Genomic DNA, 23,541 nt, shown 5'->3' with positions numbered 1-23,541 from the left:
TGTAACAAAATATTGGTGAACTCAAGGGACCAAAATTGTTTTAAGTTTACATAGGCCAAGTCAATTAATGATGTCCAGTTCGGTTGTGAGAATACTGAAAGCGGCATAAGACCTTAATGGTTTCATTTTTCTTATGTTTGATCTGAAACAAAGATCTATCTATTGTGCTACCTTATAATTTTCTTAAGAATCATCCGTCTCAGAAACAGGATCTAAAGGTACCAGTGGGAAATTACCACTGCATATTTTTCATTTCCTGCTTTTGGGTATCTGGTTGGACTGCTTAAACTCAACTTGTTAAAGCCTAGTAAATGCCTCCCCCACTTGACTTGACTCATAGGTCCTCTTTTGCCCACAGGCAGTTGTCTTCGGAGAAGAGAAGAAAGAGCTCTCGTATACTGAGGCAACTCAGGAACTCAGTAGAACAATGGAACACCATTCTTCCATAGAACATTTGGATGAAGATGGATATACTCAATTGGACTTCAGCTCTTGCAATATCATCAGGAAACCTGTGGTCTCAGAGAAAGGTATATTTTTTTCTTTCTGACTTCAACATTTACATTCTCATCAACTAAAACTGGAAGTGGAAAAAATTGGAGAGACTTGCGATTTGTTGGGCTTTTATTAATATATTGTAAAAGGTTTTCAGGAGTCACTGAAGATAATTTGAACGTGCACTAAGGCTTTTGGTAACCATTCGGTGACTACTCATTAATACAGCCGACCCTTGAACAACATGGGTTTGAACGGCACAGGTCCACTTATACATGGTTGTTTTTCAAAAGTAAATACTACAGTACTACACGATCTGCTGTTGGTTGAATCCATGGATTCCAAACTGTGGATATGGAAGAACTGAGATACAGAGGGCCAACTCTAAGTTATATGGAGATTTTTGACTTTGGGGAGGGGCGGTGCCCCTAATCCCTGTGTCGTTCAAGGGTCAACTATGTTTAAGTTAATTATTACGATGATAGAAAATACTCACAATTTCTCTGTTCTATAGGGACAGACACTTCAAAAATAAGAAGTGGGTAATAAGTGTGATGAGATGCAAAGCTGAAAGAATTTCAATAGGAGTGGCTTGTTTATTTGACAGAAAAGAGTAAATTGCAGAATAGAGGTCAAAGAAACACAGAAGTGTAAATGAACAACATCAGGATATTGGAGATAAGAATGAGAAGAATGAAAAGATGGAAAAAACAACTTGTGATTTTATGGAAAAGGCCAAAGGGAAGTCAGAATTCATAGGGTTTAGAATCCTGAGCCTGTTTGTGTGTGTGTGTGTGTGTGTGTGTGTGTGTGTGTGTGGTAATGAGATTGATTTGGAATTTTTTTTTTTAAACAAAAGGGAGTTCTTTGTATGCCAGTGAAGAAATATATATGTATTAGCCAAAAAGATCCCATCATCAGGACATGAGTCTTAGACATAGCGTAAAAGAGGTGACATCTGGAGAAGGGCATTAAAAGATTTCTCTCTTCACTGAATGAGCAATTTAATCTCTATGGTTCCCCTATTTGACAATTCTCTGAAATGCTTTCATTGCTTATTCTCAGTTTTTAAGTGGTGATATTAATATAAAGCGAGTTTCCTGTTATCAAGAGATTATTCACAGGTTTTGACGGCAGAATTTACTCTCTTCTGCTTTCTGTTCATTCCCATTGCACAATCATTTTCCTCTTGTCACTTATGCAATTCTTTTCTTGGGCAACTCGATGGGGAAGAGTGGAAAAACTAGATGATGCAAGAGGTAGGGAGGCATGTGTGTGTTTATAGATGTGTGTGGACAAATTGTGTTGCCTATAATGTGTTAGTAGTCCCTAAACTAGGTACTTTTACATATGTTAACTGAATGCCCACAATAATCCTTTGAGGTATTATTAACCTAATTTTTCACAAAGAGAAATGGAAAAACAGAGGAAGTAATTTGCCCAAGGACGTGCAAGAAGTAAGTGAAAGATTACCCTTAGTAACCAGAATTATTTCTGCTACATTAAGCTATCTCTTTTAAGAATAGGTAAGATTTCTTGAATCCTGGTAGTGTCAAGAACTATAGACATCAATGTGGAGCTGAAATTAGGAGTGCATAGATATCAAGTTTCAGAACCTGAAGAGGTATGCTAAAGGTGGAGAAAAATTCAGACTAATCCTACATGACTAGCTTATCTGGATATCAGATTTTGATGAACTGTAGAATTGAAGTGCTCTGTGATCCATCATCCAATTTCTTTATTCAATTTCTGCTCCCTATGGTGCCTCAGGATTTTGTGCTGCATCCCCTCGTTGGCGTCCCATTGCTGTGACTTTGGGAATTTTATGCTTGGTAATGCTGGTGATAACTGTGGTCCTGTGTACCATGGGTGAGTATTGGTGGGAGAGATTAACAACAGACATTTAATAAGCATTTATACTGTTCCAGGCACTCTTTTAGGAGCGTAACATAATCTAATTGAATCTGTATATTGACCCTATTGAATTGGCGCTATTAGTTCTCATTTTATTTCTAGGGTCATAAACTAGTTATTGGTAGGACCATGATTAGAAATTTGGGTGATCTACCCTAAAAACTCATACTCTTAACTGCATGCTCTCCTTGAATAGGTGGTTTCAAAGCTATGGAATTCCTAGGATAAATTAATGAAAGCAAACCAGAGGAGGTAAAAAGGAAGTACAATTGGTGCTTATCTTCCTAATGAAATAAAATCTCTAAAGAGACTATAAGCTATTTTTTATGTCTCATGATTTAAGGAAATTGTTTTATACCTGATCTTTACTCTAAACTCCTTTGGATAATATCAGGAAATACCTGAGGCACTTATCAAATACTAACTAGTTATTTTGTGACGGATGAATAAATTTCCATAGATTTTATTGCTCATGCATTCAAAATTGAATAAAGTATTATTGTACCTTCAAAGAGGCTATATGAAAGATTTCTTAAATAGGCAAGTGTTTATTGAGTACATTCTATGTTATAGGCACCAGGCAGGTTCTCAAGGAACTCTCATTTTTAAATAATAGAAGGAAGATAGAAGATTTATTACTCTTTCAAATCATCCATGGTACCAATTGACTGTATTCCATTTGCTTCATTTTTCTCTTTTGTATTAAACCTTCTTCATGGAAGTTATTTCTTTTTTCTATATATTTCATCTATCATCTATTCTATCTATCTATCTATCTATCTATGATCTAACTTTACCTCTCCATCAGCAATGTATTATCTATCACTAATCAAGTATGTATCCCTTTACATTTCAACAAAAATATGGTTTTGGGGATTTTAATTCTCAAACATAGCAAAATGACTTTTTCTTCTGTAATTACTATTGTTGTTGGTATATGAAGCTATCTGGAGACCCAGTTCAGGGAACAACCTGTTGAAGGATAACAGCTTTCAATCAAGAAATAAAGAGAACCACAGTCAACCATCTTTAGAAGAGAATGTGGCTCCTACCAAGGCTCTCACGACCACAGGCAAGGAAGAATTAAAAGATTAATAAAGTCCTTGATTCAGAAGGGTTAATTATTGGTGCTAAGGTTTGGAGCAACGGGTGAAGAAAGTACTTTTACGTGTGGTGATTGTGCATCCAAGGAAAGCCCACAGCAGTATTGTCTCAGTAAAATATGTCCCCTGTCATATATAAAGTGATATCATAAATACCTTATGAACTTAGTTGAATCTCCAACTTAGTTGGATTTTTTAAAAATCAGTAACTAATTTATCACAGGCTATGTATTTAGGCTTATAGGAGATTGTATAATTTGATGTGAAGGAACAAAAAGTGTTCTCATCCCTTAGGGAATTGACATTTTAAAATGATATAGTTAAAATAGGACATAGGAAAAGAAAAACGGATAGAAAAAGGAAAGAAGGGAAAGTGTTGCTAAGAATTAAACATTTACAAAAGAAATAAACCTAATAGATATGTTTCTGTAAACTCTGGTTAAATTTGTTTTTCTTTAATCCTGCAAGTTCATTTATTTAATTATAATTTTATATACACGAAACTTCAATTTCTAATTGCATCATTATTGACTATGACAATATTTTGACTTCAATTTTCCATCTCTGGACACATACCTCCTCACTATTTGTATCACATTACTCTATAATGTGAATGATTGCTCTTATACTTTTCTTATTTGGAAAATTGCTTTCTGAAATGGATCTCACACTTGTAAAATAAGTTAACATGAAATTACTGTATATCTCAGTGATTGATTTTGAATTGATTTATTAGTTATCATGGAGAAAAGGAGTTCTGGTCTGACTTTGAAGGAATGGAAGACAAGTCAAGAAGGAAAGGAGCGTTCACTGTCTAAAACACTGTTTATAGCCACTCAATTCATTTTTTAATTGTAAATGAATAAGGGGTTTTAATGGAGCCTCTTCTGTAAGGTTGTACCCATATAGTTTGAATTGAAAATGAAATCTATTAATGGTAATTCATTGATTATTTATCAAGTGTCCTTAGGATGAATGGTACTTGCACTGAAAGAGGGAATTGGTATAGTATGAATCTCATTGTATTTATCTTTTATTTCCAGGAGTCCTTTCTAGCTCTTGTCCCCCTAACTGGATCACACATCAGAATAGCTGTTATCTATTTAGCACATCATTAGATTCCTGGGATACAAGTAAAAGACGGTGCTTGCAACTGGGCTCTAATCTCCTGAAGATAGACAGCTTAAAAGAGTTGGTAAGTGTAGATTTCAGTTATAATTATCTGTGGTCTATATTGAACAGAAAAATAGAGGTAGGTTCCAGGTAATGATGATTTTTCCCTAAAAGAAAGTCATTTTACATATCCTCCATGATTATAATAATAGCATACATTAAGTGAGTAAAGTGCATAATATATGCTTCTCTCTGTAATTAATTAATTAAAATATGAACACATTTTACTTTGAAATAAATCCTTTAAGCACAACTGCACATTGACTATAATAGTCAGGCCTCTACTCATTTTTGTGGCCTTGGATTTCAGGTTGTAAGTGTGGTGGAGTGAAATAGAAAAATCTTCCCCTTGTTATCATAATTACCGAGAGAAACAGCAGCTATGATAATATACATTTATAAATCATTTACTCCTTGCAATATACTAGGAAAGGCAAAGAGGTTTAAAAAGTAGGCTTGTTTTAGCAGTGCTCAAATAATTTGTGAGAAAATAGAAACAACTCAGGTATTAAAAGTAAGATATCTCGTACCGGCCACAAGTGTCATAGAAATTCAGGGAGAGATCCCCACGGACATAAAAACTTTACAGAAAATGTGCAACTTACGATGCATCTTGAATGAAGGATAGAACTCAGATGAGCCATGAGAAGGGGTTAATAGTCAGGAAACATTCTATACTACAAATCTAAACAATCTATAACTTCTATACTTACTTTTACTACTCTCAATATTTTTGTTTCTATTCTGTCTTACCCAACAGTTATAGTTCACATAAAAATTAATGGAAGTAGATGTATGATTAAAAAAAGAGCATAGGATTGGAAGTCTGTCTGACTTTTAGACCTTCCCGTAATTGCCGCTATGTTGTGCTATATTTGTCAGCAATTCACATATGATCTTTAACCCCCAGATTACTTATGCATAACTCATGCAGTGGGACTAAATACTTTAAAATTGTCATCTCACTCTGAGAAGCATTTCTTGACTAAGGTCATGTAAATTTATATTTTCTGTTAAAATTGTGGAGAAGATGGTGGCCTGTCATCCATGAACATTGCCTAGGATATGTTGTCACCCTTGGATTTTGTCAGGTAGGTTGAATGCAAGCCGTGCAATGTTGACATTAAGGATGCATTCTTTATTGGAAAATTAAACAATACGACTCTGAAGAAATGAGATACGACTTTTGAGACACTCAATGGCATTCAAGAATTGGCCAAGACAATTGGCCAAGACAGAGAATTGGTCAAGACAGAATTGGCACTTCTGTCTAAGTTGACGCCAGTATATGTGTACATCCTCCACCAAGGTGACTCAATCTCTGTTTCTCAAAATCTCCAAGAGTCTGTTTCTGTATCTTCTCTTTATCTCTATCATCTCTGTCTATCACACTCTCTCTCTCTCCTTGACTTGTATTTGTATTTATGTTTCCTTACAGGAATTTATATCTAGGCAAGTGTCTTCCCAACCTGACCATTCATTTTGGATAGGGCTTTCTCGCCGTCAGACTGAAGAACCATGGCTCTGGGACGATGGTTCAATATTGTTGTCTAACTTGTAAGTATCTGGAGAGACAAAGCTTCATATTCTTCCTCAGAGAGGTGAGAGCATGTCAGGCAGTTAAGAATCTGATCTGTTGGCCATAATAAGAAAGAGAGAGAAAAAGATACATAGTGATGGGGAGAGAGAAAGAGTGAGCCAGGGGAAAAAAAGAAAACAAGAGGGTAGAGGAGGACTGAAGAGTCACAAAGAGCTGAATGGCCATCTCGAGCTGTCAACACAAGTGCTCCCTCAGCTTTCTTACTAGGAGGGCATGTGTGTGAAGCTGCCCAGGAAGGTGCAATCACTGTGACTCAGTGTAAAACTGTGCTTAAGAGCAATGCTTTGAAGTCAGTTCTCAGCTTGAGTCAATGATCGGCCCACTCATTGTGTGAAACTGGATGAGTTCCTTAATCTAATGGCACCCCTCTTTCTGCACCTGTAAATGAGAATAAAAATAGTACGCACCTCTTAGGATTTTGAGATAAAAGTAAAATCACTTAGCACAGCATCTTGCACATAGTAAATGTGTGATACATGCTATTATTATTAATTTTAAAAGCAACCACATTTCACTTTTTTTTTTTTTTTTTTTGCGGTACGCGGGCCTCTCACTGTTGTGGCCTCTCCCGTTGCGGAGCACAGGCTCCGGACGCGCAGGCTCAGCGGCCATGGCTCACGGGCCCAGTTGCTCCAGGGCATGTGGGATCTTCCCGGACCGGGGCACGAACCCGTGTCCCCTGCATCGGCAGGCGGACTCTCAACCACTGCACCACCAGGGAAGCCCACATTTCACATTTTATAAAGCTCTTTTAGACATATGAACATTTGCATGATTATAAATTTTTCCTCATTGTATGTGTACTCACTAATATACACACAATGAAGAAGAATTTACATATGGAGACTTATTATGAGGAATAAGCTCACACATGATTATAAAGACTGAGAAATCCGACAATCTGCTGTCTGCAAGTTGGATACCCAGGAAATCATGTAGTGTATGAGCTTCAGTCCAAGTATGAAGGGCTTAAAACCAGGGGAGCCAACGGTGTAAAACCCAGTGCCAGAGCAGGAGAGGGTGAGATGAGATGAGATGTCGCCACTCACACAGTCAGGCAGGAAGAAAGGAACAAATTTCTGCTTCTGCCTTTTTGTTCTATTTAGGCCCTCAATGGATTGGGTGATGCCCACCCACGTTGGGGAGTGAAGTCTAATTTACTGAGTCTAGTTCACTGATTCAAATGACACACTCAAAAATAATGTTTGATCTGGCTGTGGCTAGTAAAGTTGACACATGAAATTAACTCTCACAAAGTGTTGAAGTCTTCCTCACTGCAGTTGTCGTTCATTTTCTCTTTAATATCTGCAGAATATGAAATTATATTCCCCTTTTCAATTTCTATTATTGGTATGTGTATTTGCATATGTGTGTGTGTGTGCTTTCTTCTTTCTTTTCTTTTCTTTTTTTTAATCAATCTCATTGGGTGTAGTTTTCAAAGAAAGAACTTGTGGCTGTGTTGATTCTTTCTCCCTCTGTGTCTTTTTCTCTCTCTTTTTTCCCCATTAATTTTGGTTTTCACCTTCATCATTTCCTTCCATTCAATTTCTTTGTGTTGAATTTGCTACTTTTTTTTTTTTTTTTTTTTGCGGTACGCCGGCCTCCCACCCCTGCGGCCTCTCCCATTGTGGAGCACAGGCTCCGGAAGCGCAGGCTCAGAAGCCATGGCCCACAGGCCCAGCAGCTCCACAGCATATGGGATCCTCCCAGACCGGGGCACGAACCCGTGTCCCCTGCATCAGCAGGCGGACTCCCCACCACTGCGCCACCAGGGAAGCCCCAAATTTGCTACTTTTTCTCTAACTTCTTGTGTGGACTCATGAAGTTCATCCTTTTTTTTCCTCAAGTGTGTACATTTAAGGCTATAATTTTAGTGTATTTTCATTTTCATTCAGTTCAAACTACTTTTTAATTTTCATTGTGAGTTGTTCTTTGGCCAATGAGTTACTTCGAAATGTATTTCTTAATTTAGAAATATCTGTGTGTTTATAGTTATCCTTCTGTTTTAGGTTTTAGTTTAGTTCCATTGTGGTCAGAGAACATACTCAGTGTGACTGCAGTTCTCTGGTTTTTGGTTTTGTTTGTTTGTTTCTTTGGCCACACCATGCAGTGCAGCTTGCAGGATCTTAGTTCCCTGACCAGGGATTGAACCCAGGCCCTCAGCAGTGAAAATCCTGAGCCCTAACCACTGGACCACCAGGGATTTCTCAGTTCTCTGGTTTTTATTTGCTTCGTCTTCTCATACTGAGAGAATTATAATAAAATCTTCCACTGTAATTCTACTCACAACTCTGTAAACATTTTTGTTGATGTGTTGAAGCCAAATTATTAGGCACATATAGTTTAGAATTGTTATATCTTGCAGGCTCAGGCTCATTCAATGTACTTTTTCTTTTCTTTCTTTCCTCTTTTTTGAACTTTTTTTTTTATTGTTCCACCTTTTCTTATGTTAATTTAGAGTTTACTTTTTAACTAATTTTAGCAGTTACTCTAGAGATTTCAACATACAGTCTTCACTCATCAAAGTCTAATATTAATTGGCCTTTTCATGTTTTTCCTGGGCAATATAAAATATTAGAGTATTTCTTTACTCTGTATACTCCCTCCCCAATTTACATGCTATTATTTTTGTGTATTTTAACTCTGGCCCATATTTTCCCACATTTTAGTATCTCTAAAATTGGCAAATGTCTTACCACTGCTGGTCTTTTATAATCATTGTCATCCTGCACTAAAATTGAGCTCTGTCAAAGCGTAGCATTTGTTTCTGCCAGTCAAAGAGGAACACCACAAACCTGAGGCTACTTAAATTAAACACTCCAGTAGGGGTTTTGTATATGTGTGTGTGTGTGTGTGTATACTGTTATAGGTTCAGACAGAAAAATTGTACGAGTAGCAGCTTGTGGCTCAACATCATAGGGGGTATAATTTTTTCCTCCCACCTTCCCCCTGGTGGCAAGATTGAGAAATGCACTTTTCATTGTTACTCTTTTGTTTGGCAGTTTTATTTTTCATTTACTCCTGCACCAAAATAGTCCTTTGTTTTCCAGCTTCTGCAGGGTTTTCTATTAAATTCCCATCTCGAATGCATTTATTTCACAGAATTAAATAAATGGTACACCAATGGTTGATGGCATCTTGGATTCAATAAAAGTATAGCCCTAGAAAACAATATAGATTTATGCAGTCAGTTTATTAGATTTTCCCACATATTTACGGGTTTCATTGCTTCTTAATCCTCTCTGCCTCTCTTACCTTCCATTTTGAATCATTTTCTTAAATATGAAGAATACTCTTTAGTATTTCCTTTAGAGTTGAAATTTTAAGGTCAGATTTTCTGTGCTTGTCTAAAACTGTCTTTATTTCAAATTTTCTAAAAAATATTTTGAGTATAAAATTAGAAATTTATAGTCTTTTTTCTTTCAAGCATTCAGAGATATTACTATAATGTATTCTATTTTTATTGTTGTTTTTGAAATGTCAGCTATTTGAAGGTAATATATGTTTTAAATTTGATGTCTTTTTTCAGTTTTGAAAAGTTTTCAGCCACATGCTTCAGATGTTGCTTCCTTCCTGACTTTATTCCCTTCTTCTGGAATTCCAGTTAAATGTATTACAGACCCATTCACAATATCCTATATGTCTCATTGCTTTTTCCTATATTTTTATCCTTTTTTTCCCTGTAACCTATGTATTTATTTCTCACCTATCTTGCAGCATTTATTTTTCCTCATCTGTAGCTAAACTGCCACTGAAAGCCTCAGTTAAGCTTTTAATTTTGTTTGATGAATTTTTCAGTTTTACAATTTCTCAAATCTACCAGTTGCTATTTATAATTCCTAGCTTTCTTCTAACATTCTCAGTATTGTGTTTTAACTCCTAGAATACACTGTATAGTTGTTTTAACATTTGTGCTTGATAATACCAGTGTCATATACTCATTTGTATCTGTTTCTATTATCTTTTTCTTCTAATTTTTATTCATATCGATATATCTGATTTTTTTTTGATAATGCACTTAACATTATCTCTTAAATGTTTGTAGAATGAATTTGAAGTTTACAGAGAAGCTTTTCATTTGCTTCTGACAAGCACCATCGGGTATGAATAGTACAAACTGAGTATTATCACATTTTGATTTTAATACCACTTAACTATTTCACTTCCACTAGCCAAAGCACAGTGAATTTATTAACAAAGAATCTTGACAAAATATATCTCCTACTTTTCTATAGCCCTTTGTCTTGTGTTTTCTTTTCTGTTTTAAAAAACGAATAGTGGACTCTCTAAAGTCATAAGAGTAGGTCCAAATTAACATTTTGATATGTAACTACTCATTGGCGACAGTAATTTAATCTGGCTCTGTACATACTCCAAAATCTCTTAGAGGTCAAGAAAATTTTTTGGAGAAGATCACCGGTCAGAATTCTCCCTGAGGCTGGATCAAAGTTTTTTCATGTCCTTAGTCTAGTTATTTCAATAGAAGAATTCTCTCAATCCTCCAACTCCAGAGCCAAGAAGAGATAGATGTACAGGATGAAAAGTACCAGACCATAGCTTTTATACTGAGGCTCAGTGATGCCCTCTGAGCTTGACTGAATAATTAACACTGCTCCTTTAGGAGACTAAAGAGCAAACAGAACAGAGCCGTGCTTCTGTTAACCCATGGTAATTCTCATAATCGTTTCTCATTATATTGCAATACAAAGCAAACTTCAGGATGCATTAAAAATATAGGGTTGTTTGAACTGCCTTTAAATGGCTTTGATATCAATGATTCTTCACTTAGTTCTAAATAACTTTTAGCAAGAACGCTTCAACTTGGTCTACTCACTAAACATATCCAATAATATTTTCCCTAAACTGTTGCTTCATTTGATAAATATACTTCTAGGTAAAATGTTAAAAGAGAAGTAAAGAACTGTCTATAGAATGTTAAATAGTTTTTCTTTTTTGTCAGTTTTATTTAATTTTATGCAACTAGTAGTATTTCTTAAAATTTTTTTGAGTCATTTTTATGCCTTAGTAATGAAGGTTATTTTGTTACCACTGGAAACAAATAGAATCTAAATTCAAGTTTCCTTTTTCAATGATACGTACACTTCAGAGACTCTTTTCACCAGTATCCTTAACAATTTATTTCAGCATTGTGGAGACAGTGGACAACATTCCTTATGTTTGTTCTATACAATTACCTTATTGTATTTTATTTTAACAGGTTTCAAATCAGAAGAACAGTTACCAAACAAGACTCATCTCACAGTTGTGTATGGATTCATGTGTCAGTCATTTACGACCAACTTTGTAGTGTGCCTTCACACGGTATTTGTGAGAAGAAGCTGTCAACATAACGGTGGGGATGTCGCCGTGGAGGAGCAGAGAGCAATAAGTAAGATAGTAAGGAGGGTAGAAAACAACATGTTTATGACCAAAAGCATCATAAAAAAATCATCCAATTCCATCTCTTTTTTTCTCAAATAGCCGAGAGAATATGTCTGCCATATCTCTGACTAAGAGAATCTTGTATAATGTGAAATTGTAGGGAATCTGCTGTTATAAGAAAGCTTTCTCCTTTTTAAATACTATCAATCAAAAAAAGATCTGATAATGAATATAAAAAAGTAACCTGTCCTCTTGACAGAGGTATTAACATGTTGTAATGCAAAACATGTTTTATTACTTTTTATGATTACTGTTTTGCAGTTTTCAGCAATTCCTCAGGAATTAATTACTGTTAAAAGGTATTATTGGAACATAACTAAGTTCCCTCATATGAGGATTTGTCTCTTTCTTATTTTCTTTTAAACTTTCCCATTGGTGCTACTTATATTTCCAATGGGGATTTCCATATTACTGGAGAGGCATTTACAGCCTTCTTGTATTCATTAATATGTGAACAGAAATTGCATCACGTTCACTGCATTTTTCCCTTTAAAATGGTTAATGTTATGCAAATTTCATTTTAATAAAAAATGCTAATTAAAGAACCTTTGGCCTTTAAATTATGTGCCATGTGTAATTAACACTATCTCTATTTGCCCTCTCCCCAAAAATGATGAATCTGACCCTGGGGAGGAGGTAGTATAATAGGTAGTTTTGTGCTGAAGAATAAATTTTGGATCTTAAATATTTAAAAAATCGAAGATAGAAATGTTTGGTGAGGTCGACTATTGTCTTTTAAGACACTAACTTGTGTTGTCACTATCTGAAAAGAAATGTGGAAGGGCAAAGATAATTCAGGTTGAGAGTTAAATTAAGGCATAAAGCGGGATTTCGAAGCGATGCCATGCATTTTAATTTTGTTTTTGGTTTAATTGGGTCTCCTGTATCCTCCGAATGGAGTGGATGGTTTGAAGAAACCTTGATAATCAAGGAAATAATCCTGTATGCTGAATGTCCAGCTGCACTTATCTAGACCAGACAGGTGAGGCAACAATAACCTATAACTTAAAGATAAAAGCACGACTTTAACAAAAGTGGTGGTGTAAAGTCAGAATGCTCTAGGCTGTCCAAGGCATACCATACCTCACTTGTCAATACACGTGTATACCACAGCCAAAGTGGGAACGTGCATGGGAATGAAGAGAAAACATCCACACTTTTCCAAGAGACAGAAAAGGGAAAATAGCTACTAGCTGACGTTTTGTCTAAAGGGCAAATTCGAGATGAGTAATGATCATGCCAGAGGAAACACCTATTCAAGCGCCACCATATCCTCTTGCCTGAGTTATTGCAATAATTTTCAAAGAAGTCTCCCAGCATCTACACTTGTCTTTCTGTAGTCCATTTTCAAACGTAGCAGACTGATTCCATTAAATTGAAAACAAGCCATGCCAGCTCCCTACTAAAACTCTCCTTGACTTCCCACATATCTGAGTAAAAATAAATAAATAATTAGAAACAAAAACCAAAAGACCTTTACAACGGTCTACTCACCAAGACAATTGCTGGTCATTTACTCCTTCGAGCTAAGCTGCTTTTCTCCTCATGACTCATTCCATTTAGGATGATGGTTTCTGTACTGTTTCTCAGCCACAGCTGGCATGCTTGCATCTCAGGGCCTTTGAGCTTCCCCGTCCTTTACCTGAACTATTCTTACCCTAGATACCTGCAGGACCTACTCTTTTACCTTTCAAGTCTTTGCCCAAGTATCACGTGTTAATGAGGCTGACTCTGACTACCTTATTTAAAATTACCGGCTCACGTTTCTGTACATTCTTAACCTCCCTCACCCTCTGTGTATTTCCATAACTCTTATCATAGTATCATATATTCTACTATTTACTTACTTATTATCTTTCTTGTATATTATCTGCCTTCTTCCATACAATGTAGGCACTAAAAGTACAGAGAGTTTTGTTTTCCACTGATGGATCTCAGAATCTGAGAATAGTACCTGCAATAAAGTAAGTATCCAAAAAATATTTTTGTCATGGTTGAAAAAAATATTTAAGGACAAGTATTAAAAATGTTAATGTGGGTTGGTAAAAATTATCAAGAATCTACTTGAATAAAGTTTGAGAAATAATTCTAAGTGCTATTTCATTAGAATCATAATTATCAGCACCTCCTAAATTATAACACCTCAGCTGTGACAATTTCTAATATCCTATCTTCTTACTTCATGTTCATATGTGCTTCTCTTACCTCTCTCCCTTGCAATTTTTTTTTTTTTTTTTTTTTGTGGTACGCGGGCCTCTCACTGTTGTGGCCTCTCCCGTTGCGGAGCACAGGCTCCGGACGCGCAGGCTCAGCGGCCATGGCTCACGGGCCCAGCCGCCCCAGGGCATGTGGGATCTTCCCGGACCGGGGCACGAACCCACGTCCCCCGCATCGGCGGGCGGACTCTCAACCACTGCGCCACCAGGGAAGCCCCATCCCTTGCAATTTTTTACTGCCTTCCCTCCTGTAACATTTTCTAATACATCAATCCAATGCAAATGACCAAATAACTTTTGATATCCTACTTTTTATAGGGCATTATGCAGGAGGAAGGTCTCTTTAGATTTGTTTAATTTAAAATGATCTGATGAACAATGCACAGGTTGAGACACATAGTGAATTCACAGTATATGCTTCCTGAGCCATCCCTCCTAGGGTCTGGTTGCTCCAGCCCAAGCATCTTCCACATTTGTTTGTGTTTAGTATGTTTGATTTAACCAAGCTATCTCCCAAAATACAGAAAAGCATTGGTAGAATAATGTAATTCTACTGTATTTATTTGGGAAAAATTTTTGGATATTATCTAAAGCAATCTTCTGATTTCCCTCTCAGCTTAGGAAATTTAGGCAAAAAATTGTTCCCTGGTTTTCTAACGTCATAGGTAGTAATAATCCTAAAAGTCCTGACTCCCAGTAAAATATGTGATTGTTCATGATCATTGTGTACCAAATATGTTGTACACAAAATGTTAAATTGAGTCCACATGCTGTACGAAGAAAGATCATTGAATTGACTACAAGAGAGCATTTTTAAAGCGAATTCTGTCCCTAACCAGCTATGTGCCTTTAGAGCAATCACTTCATCTAGCTGGACTTCAATCTCCCTTTTTGTAAAATGAAAGAGTAGTATCAATTAGATATACCCCAAAGGACTCTCTTAGGCTGACATTCCGTGTATATGATGCTTTACGCTATGCCCTTGGGGAAAGGAAAAGCCTTGTCCTATAGCCTTTTCTCTTTTCACAAACGCACAGAGAGGTTAAACTTACTCTGAGTGACACAGTGAGTGTATGATGGGTAAGAACCGGGTGAGGTCCCTCTGACTGGGATTATTGCTCGGCAGAGCCTGAAGGAATCTTTGGCAATTGTAAACTCTTGCCATTTTTTACACTGCAGTTACACAGGAAGTACTAACAAGTAAGCAAAAGAGAGCTGACAAGGGCAACCCCTTCCGTAATTGTTCAGAGACCGCCCAAATAGAAAACACATGCTACTTCCCCTCCCCCTGACCAATTTGGCAATCAGAGTCCAAGTTCACAGGAGAGGGGCCGGGCCTCTCCAGACAGGAACTGGGGTTGGAGGCTTCCTCTGCTACTTGCTCAGACAGAACAACCTTAGGAAGGCCATTCAGTGCCTCGGTTTCTGAGCTGTCTCACTTGGGGAAATCCAACCATCATAGCTCACGGTCACCGCTGCAGGAATCCAGATGCAGGCCAAGTACAGCAGCACGAGGGACATGCTGGACGCTGATGGGGACACCACGATGAGCCTGCATTCTCGAGCCTCTACTGCAACCCAGCGGCCAGAGCCTGGCCACACAGGTACCCTGTCTCCCGTAGTCCAAATTGGCCAGACCCTTGAGAAATGCACAGGATGAGCCACCTCTCCTAGGAATGCACAAAGTGGAGGAAAGAGAGAAAATGTTTTCATGATTTACAATAACATGTAACGGAGCACTTTCTACAACTTGCCTGCCACGTATATGAATGTGTGAAAAATTAAACGTATATGCGTAGATGTTTTTCTAAGATTCTGTCTCTGGCAGAGTGGTTTGCAGTTGAGGGTGTGTTGCTTTTACCAAGCAGTTTCAGCACAGAGACGTGAGACTGTATCTACAATGAGAGCAATGTCCCTTCCCCTTCCTGCGTTCCCATGAAGGCCAGATCCAATGCTGTTTTATTTACCAGCTGTGATCTGATCCAGAAATTTAGATTTATAAAGGCTACCTTTTTGCAAGTTTTGAACTCATGGCTTTAGAGGGGGTTTTCCAAGCGGACACACCAACCCTGATATTTTGTTATAATAGTTCTGCATCTTGAAGTTGTGAGGTCTTGTGAGAGTCATGCCAACATTAAGTGTTTGCTTTATCATCTATGAAGTGACAGGGGATTAAATCAAATGCCTTCCAAGGTCATTCACCTTTGAAATCCTGACTTCTTGATGTAAATAGTGGCCCCAGATGCAATTACATCCCATCCCATTCCCTTTTGTTCTGTTGACTCCTAGAATATTATTGAGATGATTGGATTAAATTATGAAAGTATTTAATTTGAGTTACATCTTATGCTTCTATTTCAAATAATTCACCCTTTGACATAGCAATAATATATATTATTACTATGTAATAATATATATTATTGCTATGTCCATAGAAGAGACAATTCACACACATAAAGAAGGATTTTATTTCCTAGGAAACTCAGCCAGTCTAAGGCAGAAAGGTGAGTTAAGTTCTAGTAAAAAGACATCAAACTGTAGTAGAGACAGGACTAGGTTCTAATACCAGGGGTGTCACTTACTAACTGTGTGATATTGGACAAGTTACTTAAGTATCCTGTGGCTTCAGCTTCTTCATTTGTAAAATGTTAATGATGGTAACCATGTATACAGTGCCTATTACGTGTCTGATATTATTCTAAGCACTTATACATATTAACTCATATTAACTTGAACTAATGTAAAATAGAAGTAACAGAACCTCTCTTATCAGGTGGCTATAAGTACTAAGGTTGATAACTAGGTAAAAAAAGTCCTTGGTACGTTGCAGACACATCAAAAGTGTTGAGTTCCTTTTCAATATTTCATTCCTTGAGAATTCTTAAAGTGATCTGTTTAAAATTTTTGTGTGGATCTGCCTCAGAGAGAGATTCATGTAGTTGCCTGTATTTTCATATGTCCTAACTTTTTGACCATATCCAGATATTCTTCACCTTTTAAAATCTGGACACTCACTTTTTCACTGTTCTCTTCCTTTCCTCCTTTATCAAAAAATGTTTAGGTTTTCTTCCCTTTTCTTACTAAACTTTTCCATTCACTTTCTATTCGTTGAATGACCCTCGACCTGAGACCCACTAATGGGGCTGCTTTTTACATTTTTATTTACGTATTAATTTTTACTAAACTATCTAATAAGTGGTGAGGCAGTCCTGGGGATTTCCAGCCTCCTTGATGGGAAGCAAAGTGATAACTTTGGGATGTCAGTTTCTGTAGCCACCAGATATGTGTAATAGGACATGGTATGTTTTCCTCCAACAAATCCTGTGAAGAGTCAGCTGTGGTTTCAAGTGGCTTGTGTACAACTTCATTTTCACCTTTGACTAGAGCTGGGAGGTCTCACAAGGCTTAGCGATCCGCATGATCAGGAACAGGGTGTACAAATAAGTTCTGCTGAGGTTGAGGGTGGAGAGGGGCGTGGGGCAGGATAAAGCACCAGCTGAAACATCTGGCAACCTTTTTGTAAGAATGGAAATGCAAACAGCAGGAATAGGGGTTACAAAGAAGGATCTTAGAGGCAAACACCTGAAAATAGTTATCTTACCCTATGTGTCTAATATTTTGTTTCCATCTGGTGATAATGCAAGTATTTAGAGGAATGTCACTCTAGAAGTCTAATTATCTGTTAGAAAAACAGATCTGATATCATTTTGCTGTTAAAAATAACAGCAACAACTACTCTGGGAATTTTTTGGCAATGCAGAAGATTCAGATTCAACTTAATATTGGGGCACAGCTGTGACTAGAAAATTTTAATGTTTTCTTTAGAATTAATAAAAATAAATGATTTTCTAGTTTTCAATTTTTCGACATAAAATTTATGTTTGTGTTAAAAAATGCCAAATAATTCAGAGGATAGAAAGTAAAAACGAAAGACAACACCCTCAGACCTCCTTTCCCTAAATTTATGCTTGGGGTCATGTTATGCCAGGCATGTTGCAAAGTACTGAGGATACAATGTCAAATATGACATGATCCCTGCATATGAGGAAACTTAAAGTCTAATACAACTGTCAACTGAGCAGCAAGTGTGATACAGTGCCGTGATGGGGCATGAGCTTGGTATAAGGGAGAGCTTGGTCACTTCTGTCTGGTGGGGGTAGAGATCAGGAAAGGTTTGAGAGAGGGAGTGACCATTGAGTGGACTTGACTTTAAGATGTTCCCCATGATATGGGAGAAGAAGTGGGAGGTTTAAGTGGCTGCAGGCACTACAGGCAGGCAGACACATGAGAGGAGAGCCATGGCAATCTTATGTAACTGTTTTTCAGAGAATGTTAACAAATATGTTAACGGTGAGGGGCAGAGTTGGAGGGGGAATGTTGACAAGAGGTAAGTCTGGAAAGTTACGGAAGACATTATGTCATACGGAGGTAGTTTGATTCTATTCAGTAGGTGAAATGAGTAAGATTTAAACAGGGAATAACATGATCAATTTTGTGTTTTTAGAAGAACATCTAGGCTGCATGAGGAGTATGAAACTGGATGAGCTAATACCCAGATTTTGCACTAGTCTAAGGATGAGAGGAGAAGAACCTGAACTGAAGTGGTGTGGAAGTGGGGAGGAAGATTCAGATATAAAAGATACTGAGCAGGGAGAGTTTAAAGAATTGGTGACCGGTTACAAGGGGGAAGGCAAGGAGAGGGAGAGCATAGGTGGAGCATAGGTTCCATCTGACGACATGTAGATGGTGCTACCATGAAGTGAGCTAGAAACTACAAGAGGAATAGGAAAGATGATGGATTCAGTTTAAGTTTGAGATGCTTGTAAGAGAGGGCACATGCAATTGGAGTTGCCCTAAGGCACTTGTATATACAGCATGTGGGTCGGAGGTAAGGATTCTGAACTGCCTATACAGGTGAGAATTGTAGGCATTTAGGTAGGAATTAAACTTTCTGAGTGAGATCACTGAGGAATGTAAACTGAAAATGAAACAAAACAAGACAAAACACCGGAGAAGAGTGCCAAAGAGAGAGTCTTAGGGAATACAATTGAGGGTCAGGCTAAGAAAGAGACTCCAGTAGGAGCTGCTAAGGATGAGTGGTAAAGAGTGGTGGTGTAGAACAGGAGAGAGGAAGCTAAGATGCAATAACTTCAAGAGAAATGGACAAGTCAATGGTAATGAACAGTGAATTTTTAAAATAATAAACAGTCGGGCTTCCCTGGTGGCGCAGTGGTTGAGAGTCCGCCTGCCGATGCAGGGGACACAGGTTCGTGCCCGGTCCGGGAGGATCCCACATGCCGCGGAGCGGCTGAGCCCGTGAGCCATGGCCGCTTGGCCTGTGTGTCCGGAGCCTGTGCTCCGCAACGGGAGAGGCCCCAACAGTGAGAAGCCCGCGTACCGCAAATAATAATAATAATAATAATAATAAAAATAGTAAACAGTCAATACGGCAGAGAGTACAAGTGTGAAGAAGGCAAAAAACAGCTTACTGTTTTAGAAACAAGAAGGAAAATAGATTATTATATAGCACAGGGAACTCTACTCAATACTCTGCAATGGCCTATATGGGAAAAAGAATCTAAAAAAAGAGTGGGTATATGTATATATAAAACTGATTCACTTTGCTGTATACCTGAAACTAACACAACATTGTAAATCAACTGGACTCCAAAAAAAATTTTTTAAAAAGTCATGGCATAAATCTCATCTACTTGATTCAACAAATCTTTAATTCATGCCTACTAAATATTAAGCATCACGGTAGCACTGGGGAGACTATTTTTAGGTGCTTGGAGAAGTGGAAGGAATAATCTGAATCACTAATTAGAAGAACGTCATGCACTGCTATTGAACATATGTAGGAGGCCACAGAAGCAAAGAAGAATGAATAAGTTACTGACCATGTTTAGTCATGTGGGTATTTTTGGACGAGGTGACATTTGACCTAGTCTGTAAGCCTGAGTCCAGGTTTTCCAGGTAGAGCAACTCAGGCACTGGGTGACCTTTCCAGAGTGAGGAACACACGTGCAAAGATAAGAGCACAGAGGTAAGTACCAGCTTGCTGCAGTGCACTCCTGGGTAAAAGAAGGAAGACGAGAGTACAGAGGGAAGAGATGAGGTATTGCTTCTGGATTGGAATTTAGATCAGGATAAGATCATTTTGGGAAACACCAGCAGAATCAGACAGGATGGCAAGGTAGACTGTCGGTCTGAGGAATGGGTAGTCCTCAAAGAAGGGGTGGATGAGGGGATTTGGGGCAGCTGTGGCTAAAAAGTAGGATGAGAGTCTACCATGGAGGGTTTTACAGCACGCTGAGGGGTGCTCATGCTCCCTTCTCCTTAAGGGAGAGAGTAAATGTAGTAAACTCACCTTGGTGGTAGAGTGGAGAATGTATGATTTAAAATGACTGTTACGAACATATTCACAATACAGAAGTGAAAAGTTGCAAGTGGTAAAATGCTAGTGTTTCTGTAATTCCATACGGAACTGCCATATCCAGGCAAATATTAATGTGGGGTTTGTTGGGAGGGTTGGAAAATGATTTTAAACAAGCGCTCCGGGGACTTCCCTGGTGGCGCAGTGGTTAAGAATCTGCCTGCCAAAGCAGGGGACACAGGTTCGAGCCCTGGTCCGGGAAGATCCCGCACGCCATGGAGCAGCTAAGCCCGTGCGCCACAACTACTGAGCCTGCGCTCTAGAGCCCGCAAGCCACAACTAGAGAAGCCCGCGCTCTGCAAGAAAGAGAAGCCACCGCAATGAGAAGACCGTGCACCACAGGAGGAGTAGTCCCCGCTGGCTGCAACTAGAGAAAGACCGTGGGCAGCAGTGAAGACACAATGCAGCCAAAAATAAAATTAATTAATTAATTAATTAACAAACAAACAATCAGCTCTGGAATGAGAGTGCTCGGATAGAATGTCTGGCTCCATCATTTACTAGCTGTGCAACCCAAAGCAAATTAAGCAGCTCCTGGGCACTGCAGTTTTCTTATCCAAATAAAGGTTAAAATTAGTGCCTTCTTGGGCTTCCCTGGTGGCGCAGTGGTTGGGAGCCCGCCTGCCGATGCGGGGGACGCAGGCTCGTGACCCGGTCCAGGAAGATCCCACATGTCGCAGAGCGGCTGGGCCCGTGAGCCATGGCCGCTGAGCCTGCGCTTCCGGAGCCTGTGCTCCGCAGCGGGAGAGGCCGCAGCAGTGAGAGGCCCGCGTACCGCAAAAAAAAAAAAAAAAAAAAAAAGTGCCTTCTTGGCTGCTTCTGGTTTCCGGGCAGCCCACTCTCATCCTTTCTTGGGAGTGTACTTTCCCTTTGCTTAATTTAAACTTAATTAAACTTAATTAAAGTAGCAGTTTACTACTTAAAACTGCTCTATGCCTCTCATCTGAATTCTTTCCCTGGAGAGGACAAGAACCAAGGAAATTGCTGTTCCACAGTGTCTTTCACAGAGCAGAAATTTTAAATTTTAATGAAGTTCAGCTTATCGACTATTTCTTTCATGGATCATGCCATTGGTGTTGCATCTAGAAAATCATCACCAGTACTTCCAATGGAGTAAAACAGAATGGAAGCTTGCCACTTGTGACAACATGGATAGCCCTTGAGGGCATTATGGAAGAATTGTCACCTGGGGAATGCCCATGAGTCTCAACCCACGAGTTAAACTAGTTCAAGGGCTTCCTGGTACAACAGCTGCTCTAAACCTTGGCTGTGCAAGAGGCGGGAGCAGTCACCACAGTGTCCGCTGCAATTCCAAACAAAAGCAGAGCAAAAGTAACATCAGTTACCAGCAACAGAAACACCTCAAACTACCTGGCACTTTCATTATCCTGGGCAGCTTTATTCTCGGTAAATGTACCTTTGCTGGACTTTTCATTTATTAAAATGGCTTCCAAAATTTCAAAAAAAAAAAATAGAGCCCTCTTGAATAATTATTGGGAGATTCAAATGAAATACTACAACACACTCAGTGAGTACTATTGTCAGTCGCTGTGTGTCCTTGGGTAAGGCAACTAAGCTCTCTAGGTCTCAGTTGCCTACCTATAACATTGGGATTATAATAGCATCTACCTCATAAGGTATTTGTAAAGATCGATGAGATAATTCATATACAGCATGTATCTCAGTAACTCAAGGAATGTTAGCAATTATCATTAATAGTAATGTTATTTTTGAATTATGTTTCAGAAACAAAACCCCTTGACTGGATAAACAATGGACTCATGTAAATTTTGCTCAAAAGCAGAAGGAAAAATACAATTGACTTTCTAATTGCTGTGAATTAGAAACTCGATATTCTAGAAATAGCTTATATGTTTTTAGAAGTATAGTCTGTTGAAATTATAGGAGGAGTAACGCTCATTTACTTTGAGAATGAAAATAGCAAATATTTGAAATCAATTCATAAGAGAAAGGAAACATGCATTTTCACGAACACTGAAAACTATGCTCAAACCACAGAACCTCCAAGTCACTTCTGAAATATTATATACCTTGTCACCTGTTTAGCCCCATGTCTCTGTGAGGCTGGTTCACAGGAAGGGTACAAACTGATGTGCTGTGGTTCACAGGGAAATGTACAAACTGAGGTGCTAAGCGTGACAATTTAATCCTGGCTCTGCGACTAGTTTGCAATGTGGCTTTGTGCAAATTATTTAAATTCTTTGTGTCTTTTCAAGCTTTTACGATCCTTTCTATTTCAGAGGCATATTAATAGCCTACATTTGGTAATGTTTGTTTCATTTCTTAGAAGGCCTGGGAGTGGAGGTGTACAAAGTGTTCCCTCTGATGCCTGATGAAGGGCAGCTGGTCAAGTATGACAACTCTCTTCATCCACAAAGTTTCGCATAACTACAAAGGGATTTATATTCAAAACTTGACCTTAGCACTGTAGAGTTTTATAGTATAGTTATAGTAAGAGGATACAGGAAAGGGGTGTTTTTTTCTATATATATCTTATTATTCCTAGGGGTCTTTGTATCATTCCTTGGCCTGTCCACACCTTTTTCTAAACATGCCTCGAGACAGCATAGGGGTTCTCTTCCAAAAACTAAAACCGTAAGAAAGCCAAGCCAAACTGAAGCACCTCCCAGGCAGCTTATTTTTTCTTATTTTAGGGTGGGAGTGGTCCCTAGAGAGAGACCTCATTATGATCAGGGCACTAGGAATAAAACTCAGGAACGGTAAACCCACAGTCAGAAAAGAAAATACCTAGAGGGAAATACAGCTTCAAAGAAAAGGAAAAAATAAAACTTTCAACACTATATAGCCTTTGCATCATGGAAGCCTGGTTTCCTAGGAAACGGTCACACCTGCTGTAGAAACTCCCTAGGGTTGTGTTTCTCTGGGTCTTTAGTTAAAACAGGAGGGCTTGTGAATATTGAAGCAGGGAGGGAAGGAGACAGGGAGCAAGGAAGAGGTAGAGAGAGGAGAGTTTGGGTAAAGACATTTCCAAATGATCAGGGAAAGATAACTCCTTAGAAGGGAACTTTTAAAACTTTGTGTCCTTTAGCAGAGATACACTACACTTCTTTCTTATTATGTCCTAGAGGCAGCCTTAGGAAGGATCATGTATTTATTCTTTGCATGGATATAATTATTATT

At 38.3% G+C, this 23,541-nt stretch overlaps 2 protein-coding genes across 9 annotated transcripts in view; both read left to right on the top strand.

Annotated features, from left to right (window-relative positions):
* Nucleotides 1-385: 385 nt before the first annotated feature.
* On the top strand, nucleotides 386-15,437 carry LOC114885793 (C-type lectin domain family 7 member A-like). 6 transcript variants are annotated; one of them, XM_029206088.1, is made up of 6 exons: nucleotides 395-530; nucleotides 2,266-2,364; nucleotides 4,556-4,707; nucleotides 6,124-6,242; nucleotides 11,504-11,638; nucleotides 15,425-15,437. In XM_029206088.1, exons 1-5 carry the CDS (start codon nucleotides 428-430, stop codon nucleotides 11,634-11,636), a joined length of 606 nt encoding a protein of 201 aa, XP_029061921.1. In that variant the 5' UTR covers nucleotides 395-427; the 3' UTR covers nucleotides 11,637-11,638; nucleotides 15,425-15,437. The 6 variants fall into 6 exon arrangements, with proteins under 6 accessions (XP_029061923.1, XP_029061921.1, XP_029061920.1 ...); XM_029206087.1 differs by lacking the exon at nucleotides 15,425-15,437 and adding an exon at nucleotides 3,353-3,481 and having other exon boundaries at nucleotides 406-530; nucleotides 11,504-12,255; XM_029206089.1 differs by lacking the exons at nucleotides 6,124-6,242; nucleotides 15,425-15,437 and adding an exon at nucleotides 3,353-3,481 and having other exon boundaries at nucleotides 422-530; nucleotides 11,504-12,255.
* Nucleotides 15,261-23,541, top strand: part of CLEC1A (C-type lectin domain family 1 member A) — a 23,791-nt gene continuing 15,510 nt past the window's right edge. For all 3 annotated transcript variants that reach the window (XM_029206085.1, XM_029206083.1, XM_029206086.1), the window contains exon 1: nucleotides 15,261-15,547. In XM_029206085.1, the coding sequence (XP_029061918.1) occupies nucleotides 15,433-15,547 (115 nt within the window). In that variant the 5' untranslated portion in view covers nucleotides 15,261-15,432. The remainder of the gene's footprint in view (nucleotides 15,548-23,541) is intronic.

The sequence above is a fragment of the Monodon monoceros genome, unplaced genomic scaffold (assembly GCF_005190385.1).
Source record: "Monodon monoceros isolate NGI ecotype Baffin Bay Population unplaced genomic scaffold, NGI_Narwhal_1 Super_Scaffold_6, whole genome shotgun sequence".
NCBI lineage: Eukaryota > Metazoa > Chordata > Mammalia > Artiodactyla > Monodontidae > Monodon > Monodon monoceros.
Note: the sequence above shows the minus strand (reverse complement) of the source record. Positions and strands in the feature narration are given on the sequence as shown.